The 22,661-nt window shown below is 39.1% G+C and overlaps 1 protein-coding gene across 2 annotated transcripts; it reads right to left on the bottom strand.

The window, feature by feature from the left end:
- Positions 1–751: 751 nt before the first annotated feature.
- On the bottom strand, positions 752–18,224 carry slc39a13 (solute carrier family 39 member 13). Of its 2 annotated transcripts, none has more exons than XM_030726422.1 (10): positions 18,021–18,224; positions 15,151–15,532; positions 12,363–12,470; positions 12,030–12,172; positions 9,233–9,352; positions 7,179–7,268; positions 3,966–4,016; positions 3,710–3,842; positions 3,509–3,608; positions 752–2,470 (listed from the first exon to the last, which is right to left on the bottom strand). In XM_030726422.1, the coding sequence occupies exons 1-10, from the start codon at positions 18,060–18,062 to the stop codon at positions 2,392–2,394; spliced, it is 1,248 nt and encodes a 415-aa protein (XP_030582282.1). In that variant the 5' UTR covers positions 18,063–18,224; the 3' UTR covers positions 752–2,391. The 2 variants fall into 2 exon arrangements, with proteins under 2 accessions (XP_030582282.1, XP_030582283.1); XM_030726423.1 differs by having other exon boundaries at positions 15,151–15,516.
- Positions 18,225–22,661: the final 4,437 nt, after the last annotated feature.

Here is a 22,661-nt window from a genome sequence, read left to right as displayed (position 1 = left end):
TAATTTGAGTTTAATGATATGGTGCGTCATCCTGCTGGAAGCAGCCATCAAAAGATGGGTACACTGTGGTCATAAAGGGATGGACACGATTAGCAACTGTACTCAGGTAGGGTGTGGTGTTCAAACGATGCTCAGTTGGTTCTAAGGGGCCCAAAGGGTGTCAAGGAAATATCCCCCACACCATTACACCACCAGATTTTTCCAATAATATGTTGTCCAGTTTGGCAGGCCTGTGCAAACTTCCTCCTCTTAGCTAACAGGAGTGGCATCTGGCACGGTCTTCTGCTGCCACAGCGCATCTGCTTCAAGGTTTAACGTGTTATGCATTCAGAGATGCTCTTCTGCATATGCTAGTTGTAAGGAGTGGTTACTGTTTCCTTTCCATCAGCACAAAGCAGTCTGTTCTCCTCTGATATCAACAGGGCATCTTCAGTGAACTGCTGCTCACTGAATATTTTCTTTTTTTCAGACCAGTCTCTGTGAACCCTGGAGATGGCTGTGCAGGAAAATCTCAGTAGATCAGCAGTTTCTGAAGTACTCAGACCAGCCCATGTGGCACCCACAATCATGCTACATTCAGTCACTTCAATCACTTTTCTGATGGTTGGTTGGAACTTCAGCAGGTAGACATGGTCTACGTGCCTAAATGACCTGAGCTGCTGTCATGTGGTTTGCTAATTAGATACTAAGTAGAACAGGTGTACTTTACAAAGTGGCTGGTGAGTGGATATATATAAAAAAAATGACTGAATTAAATTCTTCCACAAACTTTTATTTCAATATTTGCAAATCCATACTTAAAACTGTAAATGACTCATGATTTAATGTGTGTGTGTGTATCGACTATATGGTTAAGGTTGGCCTATGTCAGACACATTGTCAGCAGTGGTGTATAAAATCATGAAACACAAAAGCTTTTGCAGGACTTTGTTTTTTGTTTTGTTTTTTTGAATACTAAATGTGAAATTCTCAGAGGAGTGTGTAAACATCAGCAAAATATTATGATTAACATCCATCTGCGACATATTTCAGCACCGATTCCAGGAAATAAACGCTTGGACTAAACTACATAGGAATGGGAATAAGAATGAAAGATTTGTTTGTACCATTTGCCAGTGAATGTCTTCCACTACAGAGTAAATAGTGGTTGTTGGTTGTCCTTCTGTGCTGTGACTTAGGAAGGCTCCCACAGACAATAAGCTGCTCACAGGCTGATGACTAAGGAAGGCAACCCGTGGCGGAGTCGTTATGGCAACAGAAGCTTGCCAAATAGACTGTGTTGAAATTGGACAAGTGTGAACACACAATCAATACCCTCCTCCCCCCACTCCCATATGACATTTTAGGCAAAGGACCTTTTGCAGTAAAATTATGCTCATGGTGGTGAGGTCAGTTCAACGCACTGGGACGCCTCAGCACCCTTATACAACTCTATCAGTCCAAATATCCCAAATCCACTGAATCACGTGTCCCAGTGCTTCCTCTTCTCTGCTAATGCGTGGAGACTAAAGTTAAAAATAAACTCCTGTGTTTATACAGAGATGCTAGAAATTTACTATTGATTTTATTCATTGGTGGAAACTTTATAGTAACATGACATAAAAAATATGCACGGTTAACTTTCTAAAAAAAATCTGTCTAGTCCCAAAATTGTTAGTGAGAACAAAATATTAACAAACAACACCAATCATCAGCTTCTTCAACAAATTTCAGCTGTATCAAACTGACATACGCAGTACAAGCAGAGCTAAGGTGCAGACTGATTGCGTGAGGGAGACAAAAGCAAATGGAGTGTACTTTGGTGCGGAGCCGACACTAAAGCGACGGACCATCCTGACTTTTTGGTACTTATTTCTCAACGAGGCAAAAATGACAACATGGTGGTGGTGCACGCCTGATAAAGCTGTGTTCTCATTTTCAATAAATATGCAGCAGCTACATGAGAAACAGAAGATGGGCAGCAGTAACAACACACAACATTTAAACAATTTAGGTCTGAATACACTAAAGAGGGAGGTCCTTGTACAGGGCCAGTAATACCTGTTCTGACCAGGTACATCAGGTGTACCTGTGTAAATATACATGTGCAAAACATGATTGTCTGATCAACAGAAGAAAATTTGGTAACAGAACACCAAGTAATCCAAGTACGGCACATTTATAAAGCGTCCACACAAATGTCCCGTCAACAGTCATCCCTCCATAAAGTGCCGTTCCTCTGTCATACTTTTTTTTTTTTTTTTTTTTGAGCAATGTGACGATAAAACTTCCTTAATCAAGATCCTGTTTCCATGAATGAGGGGTAACAGATATGAGGAGGTTGGGGAAAACAGGATGTCTCTCCACTGCTGAATTTTAGTGTTTAGTAAGGCAAGAAGGGTGTTTCGTCCATTAGCAGTCAAGAATGGCAGAGAGCAGAGCCATGACAGCCACACCACAGAAAATGAGCAGTACCTGCATGAGGGAGTGCCTGGAAAAGCAAACAAGAAGATAATAAAAGGTTACAGATTCAGACTGATCCAAGGACATTAAAAGGAACATGCCATCTGCCCATTTTCATACCACAGAACCAGAACCAGAACCAGTTTTACATTCCTCATTTAGTTTCAGTTCTGCTAAACCAGTATTTTTTTCACGAACCACATGCAGCTCTTTCGGCCATCTCCAGTGGATCCCTGTGGCCTCGACAAAAAACTAGATTAATATGGAACACAGAAATAAATAATGCTTATTTGTTTAAGCTCATCCAGCCAAAGGACAGACGACTTCATGCGATGGTGTCTGCCATCCGTCTGTCACAAGAATCGCTACTACTCCCACAGTATTGGCCGGAATTTAATCAGCGGCCATTTAACGGCTCTTCACCTGAATTATGCTCAAGGTAAAGGTCACATTTGCAGTTTTACAACCTGTGAACTGTGACGGATCAGGAGCTGGGTGAGCTACTGACATTGTGGTTTACATTTTTCCTTAAACGTATTGTTGCTGCAGTTGTTATTTTACATTCTCCAGTTCAGTTTGCTGCATGTTTTATTCATTAACAAAATAGGTTACTTTGCTTTTTTAATTTGGATTCCTTTGCACAAACACAGGCAGGACTCAAACTGTCCTGCAGAGTTTTATAGTTTCTCTGTTTCAAAGCGGCCCTAAACAGGCTAATGAATATTTTTTACACTTATAACAAATAAATAAAAATAATAAACAATTTGTTATTTCAGTTCAATAATTTCATAAATGCAACAAAAGCACAGTTATAACAGTCTGTGTGACTTTTATTATAAAGGCTCAAGTATGTCTTGTGGCTCTGTACAGATTTCTTTTTTGTTTTTGGTCAAAAATCAGTCAGAAATGGCTGTTTTGATGGTAAATGCTGCTGACCCCTGTACTCAACCATGCTATACAAGTACTGGTAAAGCTTTGATTCATATTATTTCCACAGAAAACATAAAGATGCACATGTTGAAATACACACGTGTGATTTTAAAGTATTCAGAAGCATCCATCATACCTAAAACTGGATTCCTCCAGAAGGTCAGGTACCACATTCACCAAGGCTATGTAGAGAAAGCCTCCAGAAGTGAAAGGCAAGATCCAGCTACTGGCATTGTCTAGAAGCAATATTAAAGCATTGTTACTGAGTACAGCAACTGTAAAATTCCAGTTATTAATAATGTGTTTACTTGTGTGCTGTTTATTGGGCCCATCCTACCTGCACCTTTTGGTGACTGAGTGCACAGAGCAAAGAAAGCTCCCAAAACCCCAACCAGCGCTGTCGTCACCTGCATGCGGGCAGCACTCCATCGATCAAACCCGGCCCTCAGCAGAATGGCAAAGTCCCCCACCTGCAGACGATGATATTTCCCACATAAGAAATGGGTCAACATTCAGTGTGTGTACAAACGCATTCTTCCTATATGCCTTCAGCAATGTAAACTGTACAATTCAGCAGGAACTCTGATCCTCACCTCGTGTGGGATTTCATGGAGCAGAATTGCGAAGGTGGTGAGGAAGCCAACCTGCAAGAAATCTATCATTAGTGTCCTACACAAAAAGCCTGAAGAAACCAGAATGGAGTCAGGAGCAAAGCTACACAGCCATCATTTATTATTTTGTTTTTTCCAGCATAATTTAGGGAAGACAATCTCTGCATATCACCATACTTGTAGTTAGCAAACTATAATATTGACATTTTATTTAAATGTGAAAACAATTATAGCACATTTGTCTCAAATAAAAGAAGGAAGAATGGGGTTTAAATGATTTTTTGCCAGTGAAAAGGAAACCTCAAAAGCTCATGAAAGTAAAAATCTAGTCTTCACATCATGTAACTCAACAAGATGGCTCAGGCTTTAAAAAGCTCATTTGAGAGCAGCAATAACAACCTGACTTTAAAACATGACTTTATTGACCTGAGGGATTTATATTATCCTGATGATTTAGTTCTCAAAAGAAAAAAAAAAGATTTAAATTTAAAGCATGCTCATGAGCCAATCTTAATGAAGAACTGAGCTCAAAATCATAAATGTTTAATCAATGCTGCGCTGATATAGATCAATTTTACGCTGCAAATTTCACATTGTGCTAAATGCACAACGAGTAAACAGAAGACACTGGTGAGATCTCTTGTATATGCATGTTTGAGACATCGAGTTAACTTCCTCTCTGGCACACTGATCCATAGTTCACGCTGCTAGCCTTATGTCTCTCCAGCTGGACTCCCATCCCACTGCTACAAATATACAGTAACTTGCTGAAGCGATACAAATTCATGTTACTGCAGTTTAAAGTGCAGATTTTTCAATAAGCCTGTAATGCATAGAACAAAATAATGTGTCAAAGTCAAAGACTTTTCTCTACGAGCCAAAGGCTGCTCTCACAAGGGCAGGACTTCTATTTCTTAAATCTCAGCCACATTTTTGTCCTTTGGAATGATTAAATATTGTTGCTCTCCTGAGGCACTTAATATTCAACCTTTTAAAGTGCAAAGAACCAAATTTGCATTCACACCTACTCACACTCAGTGGACATTGTGTTATTCACTCTGATGTTGCCTCCTATGAGGTTCCAGTAACCATCCGCTGACACCCAGCACAGCTCTAAATGTATTTATAATGCTGTGGGAAAATTATTTGCCCCCTTCACTCTTTCAAATTTTTGTTTTTCTTTTTCACATTCATCATACTTACATATTTCAGATACAACTAATTTTAATATTAGACAAAGATAACCTGAGTAAATACAAAATGTAGTTTTTAAATAATGATTTAATTTACTAAAGGGGAAAAGAAGCTGAGAGCTTGTTAAATCATGAATTAACTGTGATTAACTACATTTTTTATTTGTGTGTGTGTGTGTGTGTGTGTGGGGGGGGGGGGGGGGGGGGGGGGGCTGATTACTGCCAGACTGTTGAATTAAAAAAAAAAAAATTACTTAAATAGACCCTGTTCTCAAAAAGCAAAGCATCATGTCACGATCTAAAGAAACAGCTGAGAAACAAAGTCAATGACGTCTATTGGTTGGAAAATGGTTACAAAGTCATTTTGAAGGCTTTGGGACTCAGTGAACCACAGTGAGAGCCATTATCCACAAATGGTGAAAACTTGGAACAGTGATGAACCTTCCCATGAGTGGCCAGCCGACCAAAATTACTTCAAGAGTGCATCGACGACTCATCCAGGAGATCACAAAAGAACCCAGAACAACATCTAAAGAACTGCAGGCCTCATTTGCCTCAGTTAAGTTCAGAGTTCATGATTCAACAATCAGAAAGAAACTGGGCAGAAATGGCATCCATGGAGAGTTCCAAGGAGAAAACCACTGCAGACCAAGAAGAACACAAAGGCTCGTCTCACATTTACCAAAAAGCATCTTGACGATCCCCCGAGACTTTTGGGAAAATATTTTGTGGACTGACGAGACAAAAGTTGAACTTTTTGGAAGGTTTGAATCTTGTTATATCTGGAGTAAAACTAACACAACTTTTCATAAAAAGAGCATCAGACCAGCAGTCAAACATGGTGGTGGTAGTCTGATGGTCCGGGGCTGCTTTGCTGCTTTAGGACGACTTGCTGTAACTGATGGAACCATGAATTCTGCGCTCTACCAGAAAATCCTGAAGGAGAATATCTGACCATCAGTTCGTGCCCTGAAGCTCAAAGCCACTTGGGTTATGCAGAAGGACAACGATCTGAAACCAGCAAGTCCACCTCTGAAAGGCTAAAAAAAAATATATATATATACTAATTGAAGGTTTTGGAGTGTCCTAGTCAAAGTCCGGACTTAAATCCGATTGAGATGCTTTGACATGACCTTTAACAGCTTAAATGCTTGATTGTAGTTCTTGTTGCCAAGGGTGGCACAACCAGTCATTAGGTTTAGGGAGCAATTACTTTTTCACACAGGGCAGGTAGGTCTGGATAACTTTTTTCCCTTAATAAATGAAATCATCATTTAAAAACTACATTTTGTATTAACCCGAGTTATCTTTGACTAATATTAAAATTTGTTTGATGATCTTAGACATGTAAATGCAACAAAAAAACTAAAATCAGGAAGGAATAAATACTTTTTTTAAAGTACTATAATGTCTCTACTTAGATTAGAGTAAATCAGCATTTGTTTCAAGAAAAAGAATCTGAAGGCTGCTACTCAAAGTACTACAATTCACATACAGTATCTGGAAAGGTTCCGATAAACTAGTCCAATATCAGTTAATGTAATGTATTTATAATCATTGACTCTCAGTATGTGGCTGCAACTCCAGAGAATACCAGCAATTACATTATGAATCCAGGAGTTTTTGTATAGATGTGCATGCTAGAAACTAATAGTGAATAATCACACTCTCACAGCTACTTTGCTAAACCAGTGTAGTTTTGCATTTACAGCACAAAACTATCCAGACAGATAACAGCAAGGCGCTGTCACTGTTTTAAAGCATATTTCTTAGACCATCATAACTTTATTGCTGCATTTATTAACTGGCATAGAACACTTATAGCTTGAGTTATGAGTGAATCCAAATTGTCAATTGTATCTGTAACCAAGAGAAAAATGAAGAGCAGGCATCTGAGCTAGACAAAGCAAAGCAGCTAATAATACATGCACAGCACCTTAAATATAGGACAAGCTGTTGACTTGAGTGTGTAAACTACAAAGGAGTTATCACCTTATCTTACCTTCTTGCTAACCAGGAAACTCCCAGATACTGCCAGTCCATGGGTGAAGTTGTCAATGCAGTTGGCAAGTAAGTTTAGGTATCCACTCATCTGTGACACACAACGCATGACACATATCCACTATTACTCACATTATCGAGAGAAAACTACAGGAATGTAATATCCAGTAAGAACATTCTTATTAAGATACAAAACAACCCCAGCTGAATTTGATGAACTCTACCTCAACATTACATCCATGATGTATAGTGCAGAGGTTCTAAGTGTAATTACTGCATTTTCTGAAGCAGTAATTACTTTACATTTTGGAGGTAGTAAATCAGCGGGTCAATATCAGTTTACTTTGTGGACCACATACAACTCAAAAAAACCTGTCCTGAAAAAGAATACTCTGAAAATGTTCACAATTAATAAATCATCCATTTATTTATTTTGGAAAAAAAACATCTGATGAAAAGCCCGAGACTTCTTCAGAATAATTAGTGGAATTTTAACAATGTGTCTCAGGTTTTTCCCCACATTTAGTCAGTCTGTTCTTATCATAAATAAACACATTGGCATGACTCCTTTGCCTAAGAAAATCTTACTTCTGTGGGGTATAAACAGGACATGGGTCATGTCCAAATGTCCAGACATAAAAATTTTCCATGATGTGATTTATTCTTGCAACACAATTTTTGCTGGTGTAAAAACAACATATAAAAATAATCCCCACCCCACCCCACCCAGTTCTGGCCCATCAAACATGAGCCTTATGGAATATATGTTTGACACCCACGCAACTGTGAATGAAAAAACTTAAGAGTCTGAGCGTAAAAAGAAGAAACTAACCATAACACTTACAAAGGTTTTGGTGATTAACTATGACTTGCTCTGCCAATTTTCCTGTTACGGTCTCCCAAATAAACTGTTTAATTGTGCTGTCGTTAAATAGCTCCCAGTTAAAAAAAAAAACAAAACAAAACTGAATGCTCCAAGTGTGATAAGTGGGGAAAGTGGACCAGTTTTGTTTTGTTTTGTTTTTTCAATAAGCCTCTCCTTTGCCTGTTCAAGGATTTCAATATTTATTTACATACACACAAATCGTGTGTAAATGCAAAAACAACAAGGTGCCATTCTCATCTCAAACTTCCAAACAAAATGGGCTGGCTGCATGACATATATGTAATATATGTAGGAAAGATTTTAAAGGCATATATGCGTGAACCAAAGGTTAGTGACACCAATTTAATATCTGACCAAATGTGTTAACATATATCAGGATTTCCACCAGCATATGATAAGCCTGGCAGCCCAACAGGCCAATATAATGAGCAGGTGCTTTTTTTTCTTTTGGATGTGACCGTGACCCTGCTTATACACCACTACAGCATGCTAACATGCGTCTTATCTCTCCCATAGACTGAATTTTGTTGTTTGCGGACTCTATGCTCCTTTGTTTCTGTCACCTCCTTCCTCTCACTGCCTAGATGGCCGAGGAAGATGGCTGCCCCTCCCTGAGCCTGGTTCTGCTGGAGATCCCTAAAAAGGAGTTCTTCCTCCCCACCGTCACCAAGTGCTTGCTCACATGGAATCATTATATTGTCAGGGTTGTGCCTCTAATATTGTCGGTTCTTTAAAAAATAGAGCACCTTGAGATAACTATAGTTGTGACCTGACACTATATGAATAAAATTGAATTGAATTGAAAATTCAGCTTTCATCCACCCAGGTTCAGCCTCTGAAAAGATCCTAAATGAGCCCCCATTCATGTCAACATAAAACAGAGACAATTTAAAAACTGAGCAGATATCCTAAATTAAAATATGTGCAAAAAAATGTGCAGAGAAAAAGGCAGCGCAACAGATTCACTAAACATTTTGCCACACAGGGACAGAAATATGGTTTTACTGAACCAACTTGGTATTTATTGCTCAGCCTGGAGGAAATAAGAACTAAAAAATGCATTTCTTACATAAGCAAACCATGTCAAATTCTTACCCCCAGTGATGCCCCCCCTTTCATCATTTTCTGTCTTTTTCTTAACTGGGATATGTTTTGGTTGTCAGCCTTACCTTGATTTTCTCTGATCTTTCCTGCAGACTCTGTTGCTTGGAGGATTTCCATGACTCAGCATGGTGCCCATTACTGAGTGATACCACTGCTTTTCCACTGAAAACTGAATTAGGCTGTGTCTGTGGAGGAAAAAAAGAAGAAAAATGGGGCAAAAATGAACATGTCGTTGGAAGAAGTACCTTTTTTTAAACTAATTTATAATACAGTTATGATAAAAACAGTAATGTAATGGTAATGCCTGAATCCCACGGTGCAATAAACAGGCAGGTTACTGCTGCTCCCGCCGTGTGTCAAACGGTTCACCCACCGGCAGCAGAACAGCTGGTAAAACGTTCTCATTATTTTTTGACCTTCCTACATTTGCAGTAATCAGCAGCCGTTTGTACGTTTCATTTGTTTTCCCAGATACAACCAAATCCCCTTTAAATTCTACTACTGTTCCATCATGTTTACATTTTCCATATTAAAAAAGAAAAAGAGAACCATTCATCTCATCAACAGCCAACTTCCTTGTGCCATCACTCAGAAACCACTTACGTTGCCATTTAAACTGATAGTCAAATTAAGCTAGAGGGAAATAGGCTGCAGTCTGCTGGTCGCCGAAAGGAAATGTTTGCTCCATGTGTATGATTGAAGCATGAGGAAGTAATAAAGTGTAATGAATTTTCGGGGGCTATCAATCTCTACCAATAGATTGGAGCTAAAATGTCAGTGCAAAATACTCTGAGTTTTGCCTAATGAGAAATTCTAAATAACCTAAGAAGCAGGAAAGTGATAAAAATCCCTTCTTAAACGCCAACCCAATTAAAGGAAATGGGTTCAGTTTGTTATAGCTCTTGTGTCCTATGGAAAGATTTATCTAAATGCACAACATTTCAGAGAAAGCATTTATAACCCCCCCAAAATTCCCTGTCTATTGCTGGCTATGTCTATAAGTTGAGTGTTATCCTTTGGACACTGAAATGGCCAAAGCAGCTGCTACATCCCCGCACTATAAATAGACACCAGTGGAGGAGCTGAGCCATGGATTCCAATCTTCTCCCTCAATAGCATTAGAAAGATAAGAAAGAGGATGAGGTCGCCTTTACAAACACACTGCTATCAGCCAGTGTGTTTGTCACTCATATTTTATTTTACATTATTAATATTGTAACTTCTAAACAATAAACCTAATATAAAGAACACTGTGATAACAGCCATCACATTTTTGGTACTAGTTAACATAGTATTTAAATAATACCTATAAATAGGTGTTTTTAATCCAGTGCACATAAAGATATTTCATGTGGGCTAGGGTGCTCATGGATAAAACACATATATTTTATCTAAAGCGGAGAGTAAAAGAAGAGTTGGGCTAAATACACATATAGCTTTTCCCCATAAAAAGAATAGATGCTCGTATTGCTTTCATACACATATTAGAACCTTACTGAAATATCAGATGGCCAAAATTATGACCCCGAATACACTGGCATATATTTTGTCTTTTTGCCAATATGATTTTCTTCTTATTAAAGGAACATAATGCAGAAAAAGACACTTAGGGTAACTTACAGATCATATCATTACATAAATTTAGTTTGTCTAGCAGAGTGGCTCTAGCGTCACTGATGAGATTACTCAGTAGGGTTGGGTGACTTGGTTCCTCCTTTCACCCCCCAGCGACATCGCCAGTGACTTATAGCATCTCAGCCAGGCTGCAGAGGAGCCTACCATTATGGCATCCATAATCCATAATTATCCAACCTCTGTAACAATGTGTGGCCCAAACGTGCAACTAAAAATGTGCACGGATGAAAGAGAAACACACACCAGGAGTTTATTTCTCACTTCCAGCATGAATAAGCGTTTGCACACGGATTTAAACTGACTGATTTAGCCAACCATAATTAGCAAACACAAGTGACACATTTGCACAGGAAGTGTAAGTTATATGTGAAGGTGCGGCATGAAATGATGTCTTACCAGATGTAATTTATCATGGATCTCAGAATAATCATAATATTAATTTAAACACATCATTTGGAAATGACATTAAAAAAAGATCGCCTTGACTGGCGAGCTGCCCACAGTTACTTTGACTGTCGTCATAACCCCATTACTCAGCTGTACAACACATAGCTGTCCTCCTCTCTGTGCTGATGGTGGTGTGGAGATGAGTAGTGTTTTTGTGGTAATGTGTTAAATGCAATGCTGGAAAGCTGACAACAATGATCCCATCCAAACTTTATCTATCTATCTCTGGCACCACAGTGATGCAGTGGTTAGCACTGCTACCTCACAGCAAAAAGGTTCTGGGTTTGAATCTACCGGCCGTCTGGAGCCATTGTGTGGTTTTTGTGTCCTCTTTCTATGCCTTGTGGGTTCTCTCCATTCCTTCCAGCTTCCTCCCACAGTCAAAAGAGCTTCTATGGTTAACTGATGATTCTACATTGGCTGTAGATGTGAATGCGAGCACGAATGGTCGCCTCTGTCAAAGATGTGTCAACCCTCCTACCCCCAGTCCCTGAATTGGTCAAGCTGTTTAGAAAGTGGATGGATGGATATTTCTCTCTCTCTCTCTCTCTCTCTGCACAAGAACGCCAGTGCATATTTCCCAAAATGTCAAGCTGTCAGTGAAAACGTTATGATGCTACAGTGATCAAAACACCACTGGCAGAAATATGCTAACTGAACACAAACACGCTGTGCACCAAGCATGCCAATGAAAAGAAAAATATGTGAAGGCTTGTATTGACATGTGCGAGTAGCACCGAGCATATTCTGTACACACACCATTACAGCAAAAATACTTACAGCAGAGTTAAAATTCAGGTCAGAGACTGAAGCGGGATTCTCAGGGCTGTCTTGGTCTGGAAACATTTTCTCCAGGAGTAGGAAGGCTAGCAGACCGATAATTACCCACAAGCCTTGTGTCATGTAGTGGTTCTGTTTACCAGCTAGAAGGACAGCAAACAGATTGTAAATAAGGCTGTGAGAGCAAATACACTTTTATACTATGCTTCAAGAGCAGCAGACTGCTAAAAGGTAAGCTGTGCCATAAATATTTCTATGATAGTAAACATTATTAGAAGAATAGGTCAAATTGAATACAAAGGTGGTGATGGTGCTGATGGATAGGAGACCGACCTGAAGAGCCAGAGAGCTCCCAAGCCTCAGGAAGGAGATGAAGGAATACATCGCCCAGGAGACCACCAATAGCAAAGCTCAAGAGCTGTTTTAGCTTATGGCATCCAGCTGACAAAACAAATACACACACACACCAAAGTAACAATTATTTTGTAGTATAATGGGCAATGAAGTTTTAAGCAATTTTATGTGACTTCTATGTTTTTGGTTCACAATTACAGCCACAAACTGATAACACATTTACATCTTTCCCATTTTCTACTCATCAACTAATCTTTTTGCCACAAAACATGATTCATATGAATGCACAATAGAATCTCTGGCTAACCCTACTAATATTACTCATGCACCACATTTTTACTCTTAAGGAGTTTCCTTGGTAATAGCTAACCTCTGTTCAGGACTGTACTTGAAAGCCCACAGCCTAAAATACATTTGGCCTGCCACATTCCTTTGGGTGGGGCACTTGAAAAGGCCTCAGACTGACCTACAATAACACGTCCATTTACTGAAGCTCAACAGTAATAATCTCGCTATTTAAGCATATGTTAACTGGTTAAAATTAAAGACAGTCATTTGTAAAGGTACATTACTGTCTTCCAGGGATGGGTACTAAAGCCTGGTACTAAACAGGCAATGGGGTGAATGACTCAATAATTAATAAGCTCTGATGTAATCAGTTCTGCTCTCAGTACTGGGGAAGATGTAATGCAATTTTACCATTTCCAATCTAGAAACTTCCCTCATAGGCTGTTGGTGAGGCCCACTGTCTCTCGCACATGCAGTAGCACCATGTAGCACATGTACCGAGATCCTTCTTTTAATGACGAACACAAAACAGAATGAAACACTCAAAAATGTGTCTACACTTCACCGACGCTCACTGTCACAGCTGCTACAAGTATTTTCCTGTCAGGGCAGAAATGAGTAATATCTTAAAAAGTCTAGCAGGAGTACATCACTTCCAGGTAAGGTAATGCAGTTTTCCACTGCCATGCTCAAAAGAAGGAAAATAGTGAATGTGACCATTCTCTGACTTCAGATCATATTTGGTGCTGAACTGGGTTACCTTCTGACTGACAGTCTGAGATTCTTTCTGTTCATGTAGGGGGGGGGGGGGGGGGGGGGGGGGCAATAACGATCATGAGGTCACCACCGACAGCATTCTGTTTTCCAGGAAGCAATATCTTTCAAAAACGTTCGAGTACCCTCTTAAGGCTGTACACACTCTAAAATGTTAAACTGGGAGGAATGTGCAGCTGGGTTTAGGAGAGGCAAAGATCCAACAGAACTACTTGTTGATCACACTGAAGGTTGGGATTTATGATGGAACAGCTGGAAATCTGGAGTTGGTAGCTGTAAAAAGCTTTGGGAATCAGTGTTAGACATCTTGTAATGCACTCTGTTGTATTAATGAGATAGTTCCTTGTTTCACTACAGATATTTGAAGTCTGAACTCTTCTCCTTTAAACACAGTCAGCTTATGGCAGTTTGACATTTACACAGTGTCATGTCAGTTCATGTTTGCATGAAAGTGCCACTATTTTACTATTGGGAAATTTACCCATCCTGTAATTTAAATGGATTTTTTTTTTTTTGTGCACATAAAAAGGTTTGAAAAACTAAAAGGACAAGTCTAATGACAAATGGGGGTATTCGCTCCCAGAAAAAAAATAAAACAAACAAAAACCCTGCTGCTGAAATGCCTCACTGGCATTCCAGGTTCTCACAGAGACCAGTGGGCAACCCCAAGCCAACCTACATCCTCTAGGGAATTCCCTGACCGGTTGTGAGGGGTTATGGGAGTATACATATTTACTTTGTGACCAGTGGTTGCCAGATGGTCACCAACCAGTCTCTAGACCTGTGTGACTGAGGTCTTCCTTATTTACATCACTAAGTAACACAATGGCATAAAACCTGCCATAGCAAATAGCTATCAAACAAAGAAAGGTCTTAAATCGATCTGGATACAAGCTGCCTTACAGTCCACAGTCTAGAGCTGTTTCTGCCAATTCTAACTATAAAATGTCTCAGCTACAAGCAAACTGAATGTTCTCTTGTTTGCTGCAAGACCAAACACAAAGATCTTTAATGCATTCCTGGCATCTGAGGACCTAAAGACCCAATAGATGACTTCAACATTAATGGCAATGCCATCTGTTACCATCTGTTTTCTTCTTCCTGTGTGCATGTTAACTATTTTCTAATACAGTCAAATTCCCCATAACTCTTCTTGCTTACGCATTTTTTCTATTTTCACTCTCAGATAACAGCATGAACATGAAATAGTGACACAAAGGCAGCCCATTAAGACAGATGTAAACTAGCTGTCACTTTTACACTAGTTACATATGTAACCAATATGGCTTTGCTATAGTCATGCCAACTGACCCTCACAGCTGACTGGACCATTTGGAAGGTTTAAAGTGAACTGAAACAGTGTTTATGGTAAAAAGAGGTGCTGCAGAAAAGTTTAGTATGAGAAGTATAATGTGTTTTCTAAAGATTAACAGACAAACTAATGCCAGTAGGCCACCAAAGTAAAATTATGGTCCTTTAAAATGAGCCTGATGCGACACCTTTACTAAATACTAAATCTAATTTGAAAACAAAATCAGCCACAGATACAAATAGATTACATGACTGATTTCTGTTTTTAAAGAAATCTACTACAATTTAAAGTCCACTGTTTCAACTACACAGATATGTGTGATTGATTTCTCTTGCACAATAAATGTCTATATTGGATATTGTAATACAAGAGGTTACACAGTGTCTCTCTTACCTTCTGTTTTGAGGGCTGCTCCAGCTTCAATGGGAATGACAAGCAGGGGGAAAATCCCACTGAGGCCTACAGCAACAGAGCCCACCAGAGACAGGAGCCAAACATGAGCACGCTCACTGGCTAAGAAGTCTGCTACTGCCCGGAGGCCTGGGAGGTCATCCATCAGGCTGGGGCCTGGTCCTGCAGCTGTGGCCATTGCATGAGCCATAGCTGTTTGTGTCATCTTCTGGCCGCTTGATGCCCCCCTGGAGGTCAGCATCAGCAGGGCGACCGGGATAAACAGAGCAGCTACAGCCCAGCTGGGCCTCCAGTAACGTCCACCTTTCATCCGTTCCACGGTCCGAAAAATACCTGCAACCAGTAATGCTATAGGGGGAGAAAACTTTGAGAAAAACAGGTTTTCTATGCATCTTATGAACAAACTATTTGAAATAAGCATTTAATTAAATTAAAACCTTTACAAAGCCCAAAGTGATGCCTTAAAATTGCTTGTATTTTTTACTTCACATAAGGCAAGACAAAAAAAGAATTGTAGCAGAAAAGCTGGAATTGGTGGTTCTGTTGCAATTTTATATATAAAAATGCTGAAAAATAAATAAATGGAAACTGACACAAAACTGTGATGGAAGCATGCTTCTAAAGAACCTCCATTATTTCCTGGAACAATTTAGTGTCATATAAGTCATACACAGTACTGTACAAAAGACTTCAGTCTTTATATCTTGAGCAACAGTTCTCCAGGGTTTCTGAATGTCTTAAAGTTTTTCATTGGCTTTCTATCTTTAGGGCAATCTGTCATTAACAGCCTATTGCAAAAACAGATAAGTTGTTTCAATTTCTTTAGCTGAATCTACTCTAGGCCGCTCCCTTATACCCAAGAAATAATATCTTTAAGAAACAGGAAAAAAAAATTCCAGCAAAGTCCTGAGAGATACATCTTCAGATGATCCATCTACTGTTCACTAGAAATGATCTCAGGCTGTCAAGAAGCCATTTTTAAGGAAGGGAAACAAAGAGGAAAGGCTGGGGGTATGCCAAAAATGCACAAGAACTGGACAGAAAATCAGTGCCAACAGGTCTTATGGAGTGATGAATCCAAATTTAAAAGTTTTGGTTCAACTTGTCATCAGGAGAGAGGGGCAACACTGAGTTTCTCCAGCCATCTGTAAAACATGGTGGAGGCTCTGTCGTAGTTCGGGGCTGCATTTCAGCCAGTGGTGTTGGAGATCTTGTCAAAATTGATGGAATTCAGATTTTGATGCATCTGGAAAGCATCTCTTTGGCAACAGCTTCAGTTGACAATGATCCCAAACACCCTGCCAATGCAGTAAAAGCAAACCTGCATAGCAAGAAAACACAACAGGCTCCTGAGAGCCCAGACCACAACAACACTGAAGCAGTGTGTGATCATTTTGACATAAAACAGAACAAAAGGCTGTCAATACCCAGAGAAGAGTTTGAATGTCCCTCAAGAAGCCCGGAGAACTACTCCTATATTCCATTTATGTTTGCATGTGTTTCAATAAATCACTGCACTCACTTCCCATTTTCCTAGCAAGATAGTAAGAAATGAATTTTGACTTAAGACTGTTGCACAGCACTGTAAACCAGCACACACAGACAGTTTTCATAATGGCTCTGTACCCCACCACAATAGATCGGAAATTAGAAAGATCAAGACAAACTAAAGTGCAGATTTTCAGCTTTAATTCAAGGGTTTCAAGAAAACTATCACATTAACTATAAAGGTATAACTGCCATTTTTAAACACAGTCCTCGATTTTTATTGGCTCATATAAGACTTAAAAAAATAAGCTTGCCATAGATATTTAAAAAAATATTAACACAAGCTGCTTTAAGCACTTCAGTAGCTTCTAAATGAATCATTCAGACTTTATCTGTAGATGCTAGTGTGGCTCAAAGTGCTTCACAAATGCAAGTGTAACACTTAAAATCAACTTAAGACCCTTAATCTGTCTACAGCTTTTGTCCATTGAAAAAACAGGAGGCCATAAATTATAGAGCTGTAATTCATAAACCTTTCCTCAAATTTGTATTATGAATACCCTCTGATATAAGCCAAGAGCATGCACTTTGTCTATATTTATTATAATCTGTAGCTTAAATATGTTTTTGTAAACACAGGCTGTGTCCAAATATATATTTATGAACCTAACAGCAACAATACTACACACAGTGGTCTATTTAAAACCCCTGTGGAAGTGTCTCTTACTCAACCTTTATCGATTAAACGATATTTTTTAAACTCTTGGTACACATTTGAGCCAATAAAAGGTCTTTGGTGCGTGTGTGACAAAAGTGCAACAGTGTCAGAGGAAGAAACTTCCAGAAATAGCTGCCAGACTTCCTCCTGGCAGGAGCCTATTGATATTTTTGTCGATGCCTCTGAGTAACTGAGAAAAGTTGAAGTGCCTTCAACTTATTATCGATTATTCACACTGCAGATAAAAAGGTGCGACAGACTGAAGCCACTGTTAAACATTCAGCAGCAATATAGCAGGATTTTTGTTTTATTTTGTTTAAGTAGCATTTAACCCGCGCCGTTGCGCTGTGATATATGTAGAGAAAATTAAAACGCCGCGGTGAAAAAGTCGCAAATAGTGCAGCAACTTAGCGTTTCTGTCAAAGTTGTGTTACTCCTGGGTCTGTTTAACAGGCTAAGGTTAGCCTGTCGACGTGCGGACGGGCACATCGGCAGAGATTAGCCTCTTTGACACGCAGTCACTTTAAATTAAAGCTAACGGCTACCCTGCTAAAGCTAGCATCAGTTTAACAAACTTACTGCTGCCGTCACCGGGCAGGAAACCAGAACAAACGGCAGTCTGCATGTGGCATTTTATCTCTGATACCTTGTGATTTCGGCAATCTTTGCACCAGTGTATCCCTGCCATCCAGGCCGGCTTGATAAGATGCAGGCAGGGTTCCTCCAGACTCCAGCTGCTGCGGCTGCTCCTGCAGGCAGGGAGCCGCTAGCTGCAGCGCACCAGAGACTGTGGGTCACCGCGGCTCTAACCGTCTTCAGACCATCCGCTGCTCCAGACAGCCACGTATCAGGATCATGGAGGGGAAAACATAAACAAGAGGGGAGAGTCACAGCATGGATCCCGCCCCACCAAAAGACTTCAGGAAGTAACTTTATTCCCCCCGTTTTCACTCAGGACCCTTAGGTTCTCCACATGAAGGACAGATATCAGCACACTTTTCTTGCTTGGGACATTTTCTATTATTATTATTTTAGTGAAATAGCTGGATGTTGGCTACATACCACAAGCACACAAAATCAAATTACTCACGAGAACCTCCATCACCCCAACCCAAAAAGATTTTAAGTCATTATTGATTTGATTATTTGAAACTGATTTCCATGTAAAGCTGAAGTGAGTGAACGATTAGTCAGTAAACTAAATGTAAAAATTTGTTTGTCCTACAAAGTAAATATCCCATTTTACTGTGCATGTAGTATTAACTGTTTATACTATATGGCCATTTTATTTTAATCATTTTAATTAGCCTATATCAGAACAGATAATTCATGTTATCTAATCTTAATCTATGAAGAAGAAAGTATGCTTCACATTTGGAGTTTGGATATCGTCAGTATAGTCCATCCCAGGTGTAAAATGTTTTCCAGAGTTCGGAGTACCTCACAAGAGCAGAGCATTCAAAAGACAACAGAGGGAGCAGGACACCATCAGCCACAAGCAGGCTGGGAGAGATGCCACATCCTTTTTTGTCAGTGTACTCGTTACAGGCACATTCTAAGGAGATTTATAGATTAACCTTATTTAACTATCTTACTGTCTTCACGGGGAATATTCTTTGCATCAGAGGGATTTTGGCCTCACCTCACTTCAAAACAACCTTCCATCTAATAAAACTAAAACTCCCGAGAACAGAAAACAGAAAAGCTCTCTACTTTTAAGATAACGCTTAAAATGTCCTTTTTTAATACATGTCATAGTTATTGCTGATCAGGTGACCCTGAAACCCTCCTGAGCTACTTGCTAAAGGCCTAGGCTGCTGGGGTGTTTCAATGATGTTTCTTCATCAGTCACCTCTTTTCATTCTCTCTGTGTTTATACACCACTCTGCATTTAATCATTAGTTATTATTAATCTCTGGCTCTCTTCCACACCATGTCTTTTATCCTGTCTCCCTCCCCTCACCCCCAACAGGTTGCAGCACATGGCTGCCCCTCCCTGAGGCTTGTTCTGCCAGAGGTTTCCTCTTATTAAAAGGGAGTTTTTCCTTCCCACTGTCACCAACTGCTTGCTCATAGGGGGTTCTTTTGATTGTTGGGGTTTTCACTGTATCATTGAAGGGTCTTTACCTTAAAGCACCTTGAGGCGTCTGTTGCTGCATTTTGGCGCTATATACAAACTTTTAAGTGTGTCAAAAGCTTGGACACACTCACCCATGCTTTTGACTGGTACTGTAAATAACATTGAATTTAATTGCATCATACTTGTAGGTCCCTTTTATAGTACACTGTTGCCGTTAGATACAATATGGCTGTCTGCATAATTACACAATGCATGTAGACTGTAGACAGTGTTAGGTAATATAAAGAAGGGGGAGAGAGTGAAATCTACAACTAATTTTGATGCTTTTGTTGTGCTTACTTACATCTCTTGCACAATGTCAGTCAGTCTTACTATTACTCTTCTTTACCTACATTTTTATATTTTATTTATTTCTTTTTTTATCACTGTTGTATAGGTAGAATTTTGCACTCAGTGCCTGTGGTGCATCTGCTCTCACTTTGTTGTTTATTTATTGTAGATTGTATGATTTTCTTGCTGCTGTAACACAATAATTTCCCTTGTGGGATCAATAAAGTGTCTATCTACTTACAGGAAGCAAAATAACTGAAGCTCTGCTGTGGGAACCATTTGTTTTTATATTAACACTAAAAACTGCCACTGTTTCCTCTTTGAATTCAGCATATCATGCATATTATCTTGATAGATCAATTCAGTTAACAAAAAAATTAAACCCTATCTTCTGTTAACTTTTATGTCCATTATATGTTTTACTATAAGCTCAAAGCTAATACAACAATCAAAACTATATTACCACCATTAAAGGTTTTCTGTGGCATTTCCTGCATCTATTAATGCAACAGAGTAACATTTTAATGTGAGGGTCCCTGTTTTGTTTGTTTGTGGATACATATAGGTGCTTTGGGTAATCAGCTACTCTCAGTAAGCCTATATTTTGACCTTTGTCCACTATAATTAACGGGGAACTAAGTCTTTTATTTGTGGTGGAACACAAAAATATAAGTAACTTTTTACTTTTCTGGATATTATTAAAAATGAAAACCAGTTTGAGAAGATAATAAAATAAAATATTTTGTTAAAAAACCTTTTTGTCTTATGAACCTTCTTTGCTTATGGCCCTTTAAAAACTGTAACTAGTCATGTTACAGATGTTTTAAATAGTCAAAGACAGGAGTTCCCCTGTGATGTTAAAATAATGGTTGATTTAGTTAATTGCTTGAGGACTAAACAGGTAAAATTAGACCATACAAAATCTCACAAAAAAAGCAAAGATCAAAGAAAAGTGAATGTACTAAAAAAAGAGTGCAGACCTGAGACTGGGAGCCACTGAGCTAATCTCTGTAACTATATATATAGTTAAAACTCAAAGCACCTTAATCAGCAGCTAAAACAGCTAAATTCAGCTTAGAAACATTATAACCAGTCTAACGGTGTTACTTCTCTTAGAGTTTTAGTTTCTTTGTGCTTTTAAAGTAAATTATAATTTTTTTTATTTTAAATGTACACTCTCACAATCTCAGCAACATTACAATGGTTCCTTCCATGTGTAGACCCCTTCCTTGTCCCTACCTTACATTTAGTTGAGCACCTAACCACCAGCTGTACAAGAAGTTCTCTTGATAAACTGCCACCAGGTGGAGCATGTGACAGGAGTTTACTTTTTAAAATTATGGTGTGACATTTGCTTTGACAGTCAAGAAAATGGCCATTATAAATCTACAGGATTTGAACTTCTGGCTTATTGTGAAAGGAAAAGAAGTTTAAAAAGCTGCAAGAAGCATCTGTAAATGTTTATGTGACATACTTGTATGGTTCATACTTCATATTGTACGCTATCAACTTCAGTTTAATCAAGAAGGTGGCACCTTTGGCATTTTTTTGCAATGAAGCTTAATGTTTACTTGCTTAATACTCAGTTCTTATAATGTGAAAGGAGCCACTCTCGAGTGATTTATGACAAATCAGTCTTATGAGACATACAATCCATAAAACACATATTGAGCATAAACACATACTTTAAATTTTTTCTACCTTTTTCTACCTTCTACCTTTTTTCTACTCTTTTTTATGTGGACACATTTTAAACTTGTTTTGCGCAGGTAAAAACATTTTCAGAGCTTAAGTAGGCCAGCTTATCTGCCAGTGTTTCCCCCATTTTGTGTTTGGATCACGAATAAAAAACTAAGACTGAAATTTTTAAGGGTAGAATTTGAACAAGCTGTAGAATGAACAGCAATCTACACTTTGGGGTGTACGTGCCCTTATAGTCACCTATAAAATAAAACAGCTACACAAACAGTCTTGGCTCCTGTCAGCGGCACATTGCTGAAGTCAAATCGATGGCATGTTCTTGTTCTGAGGTTGTTTTTAACATTTGATGTCTAACCAGAGTTTAAGTTCTCAGATTTTTAAAAATAACTGTGGCTCTGACAAGCGGACTTAGAAGATATGAAGATAACAAAAAAACATGATTAATGTCCGCACTGAGTCATCCTTGTCTGTCTTGAGCAATACATTAAGAAAGAGGAACTCGGTTTTTGGTAGGATAGAGGACCAAAGCCTTATATGGTTATATATGGGTAAATGTGTGTTTCTGCATGTGTATTAAAATGAAGAAATGAAGTTCAATTTAAAAGTTGTTGAACAGACTGAGAGGGCAGAGTAGGCTTGCTTTGGCATATAACAAAAAAAATGAAACAGAAAAATGTAACTTTCCACTGTGGATAGTTACGTGCGTGCATCTGGATGTGTTTGCGCATGTCTGCTTGCCTTGTGATTCACCCTTGTCTAATAATACCCACAGCCAAGTCTAATAGTCGAAGCTTGTGGAGTCCAGAGAAAATGAGGAATCAGGAATAAGAAGTGAGAGGCCTGGATGTCCCCTTGCACGCTTGTCAAGCGACCGTTCCATGTCATTGTGAAACACATGATGGCCACTGAAACCTCCGGGGACTGTAAGCCAGGAAATGTAGGCCTTCTTTGTGGAGTGTCCACCCACAGAACTGAAATATTAGGTGTGTTTTTCCACAATTCTTGAGAAAATTGCAAGTGAAACAGAATGCATTTACTTCACAACCCACTTGTTGACACAAATCATAAACTGGAAGCCAGTTTTTTGTAGACTAATAAAACCTTGCATGTAAATGTTGGATGGCTTGTAACTCGGTGAAGACATTTTGTCGGCTGCGGGCTCAGATCAAGCTGTGC

The sequence above is a fragment of the Archocentrus centrarchus genome, chromosome 3 (assembly GCF_007364275.1).
Source record: "Archocentrus centrarchus isolate MPI-CPG fArcCen1 chromosome 3, fArcCen1, whole genome shotgun sequence".
Lineage (NCBI taxonomy): Eukaryota > Metazoa > Chordata > Actinopteri > Cichliformes > Cichlidae > Archocentrus > Archocentrus centrarchus.
This window is presented reverse-complemented; position numbering and strand designations above follow the sequence as displayed.

Coding starts and splice junctions, on each gene's coding strand:
- slc39a13 (XM_030726422.1), bottom strand. CDS start 18,062: ATGGCAGGGATACACTGGTGCAAAGATTGCCGAAATCACAAG. Junction 15,533..18,020: donor AAGATTGCCGAAATCACAAG/GTATCAGAGATA, acceptor TTTTTCTCAAAG/TTTTCTCCCCCTATAGCATT. Junction 12,471..15,150: donor AGCAGCCCTCAAAACAGAAG/GTAAGAGAGACA, acceptor TTGTTTTGTCAG/CTGGATGCCATAAGCTAAAA.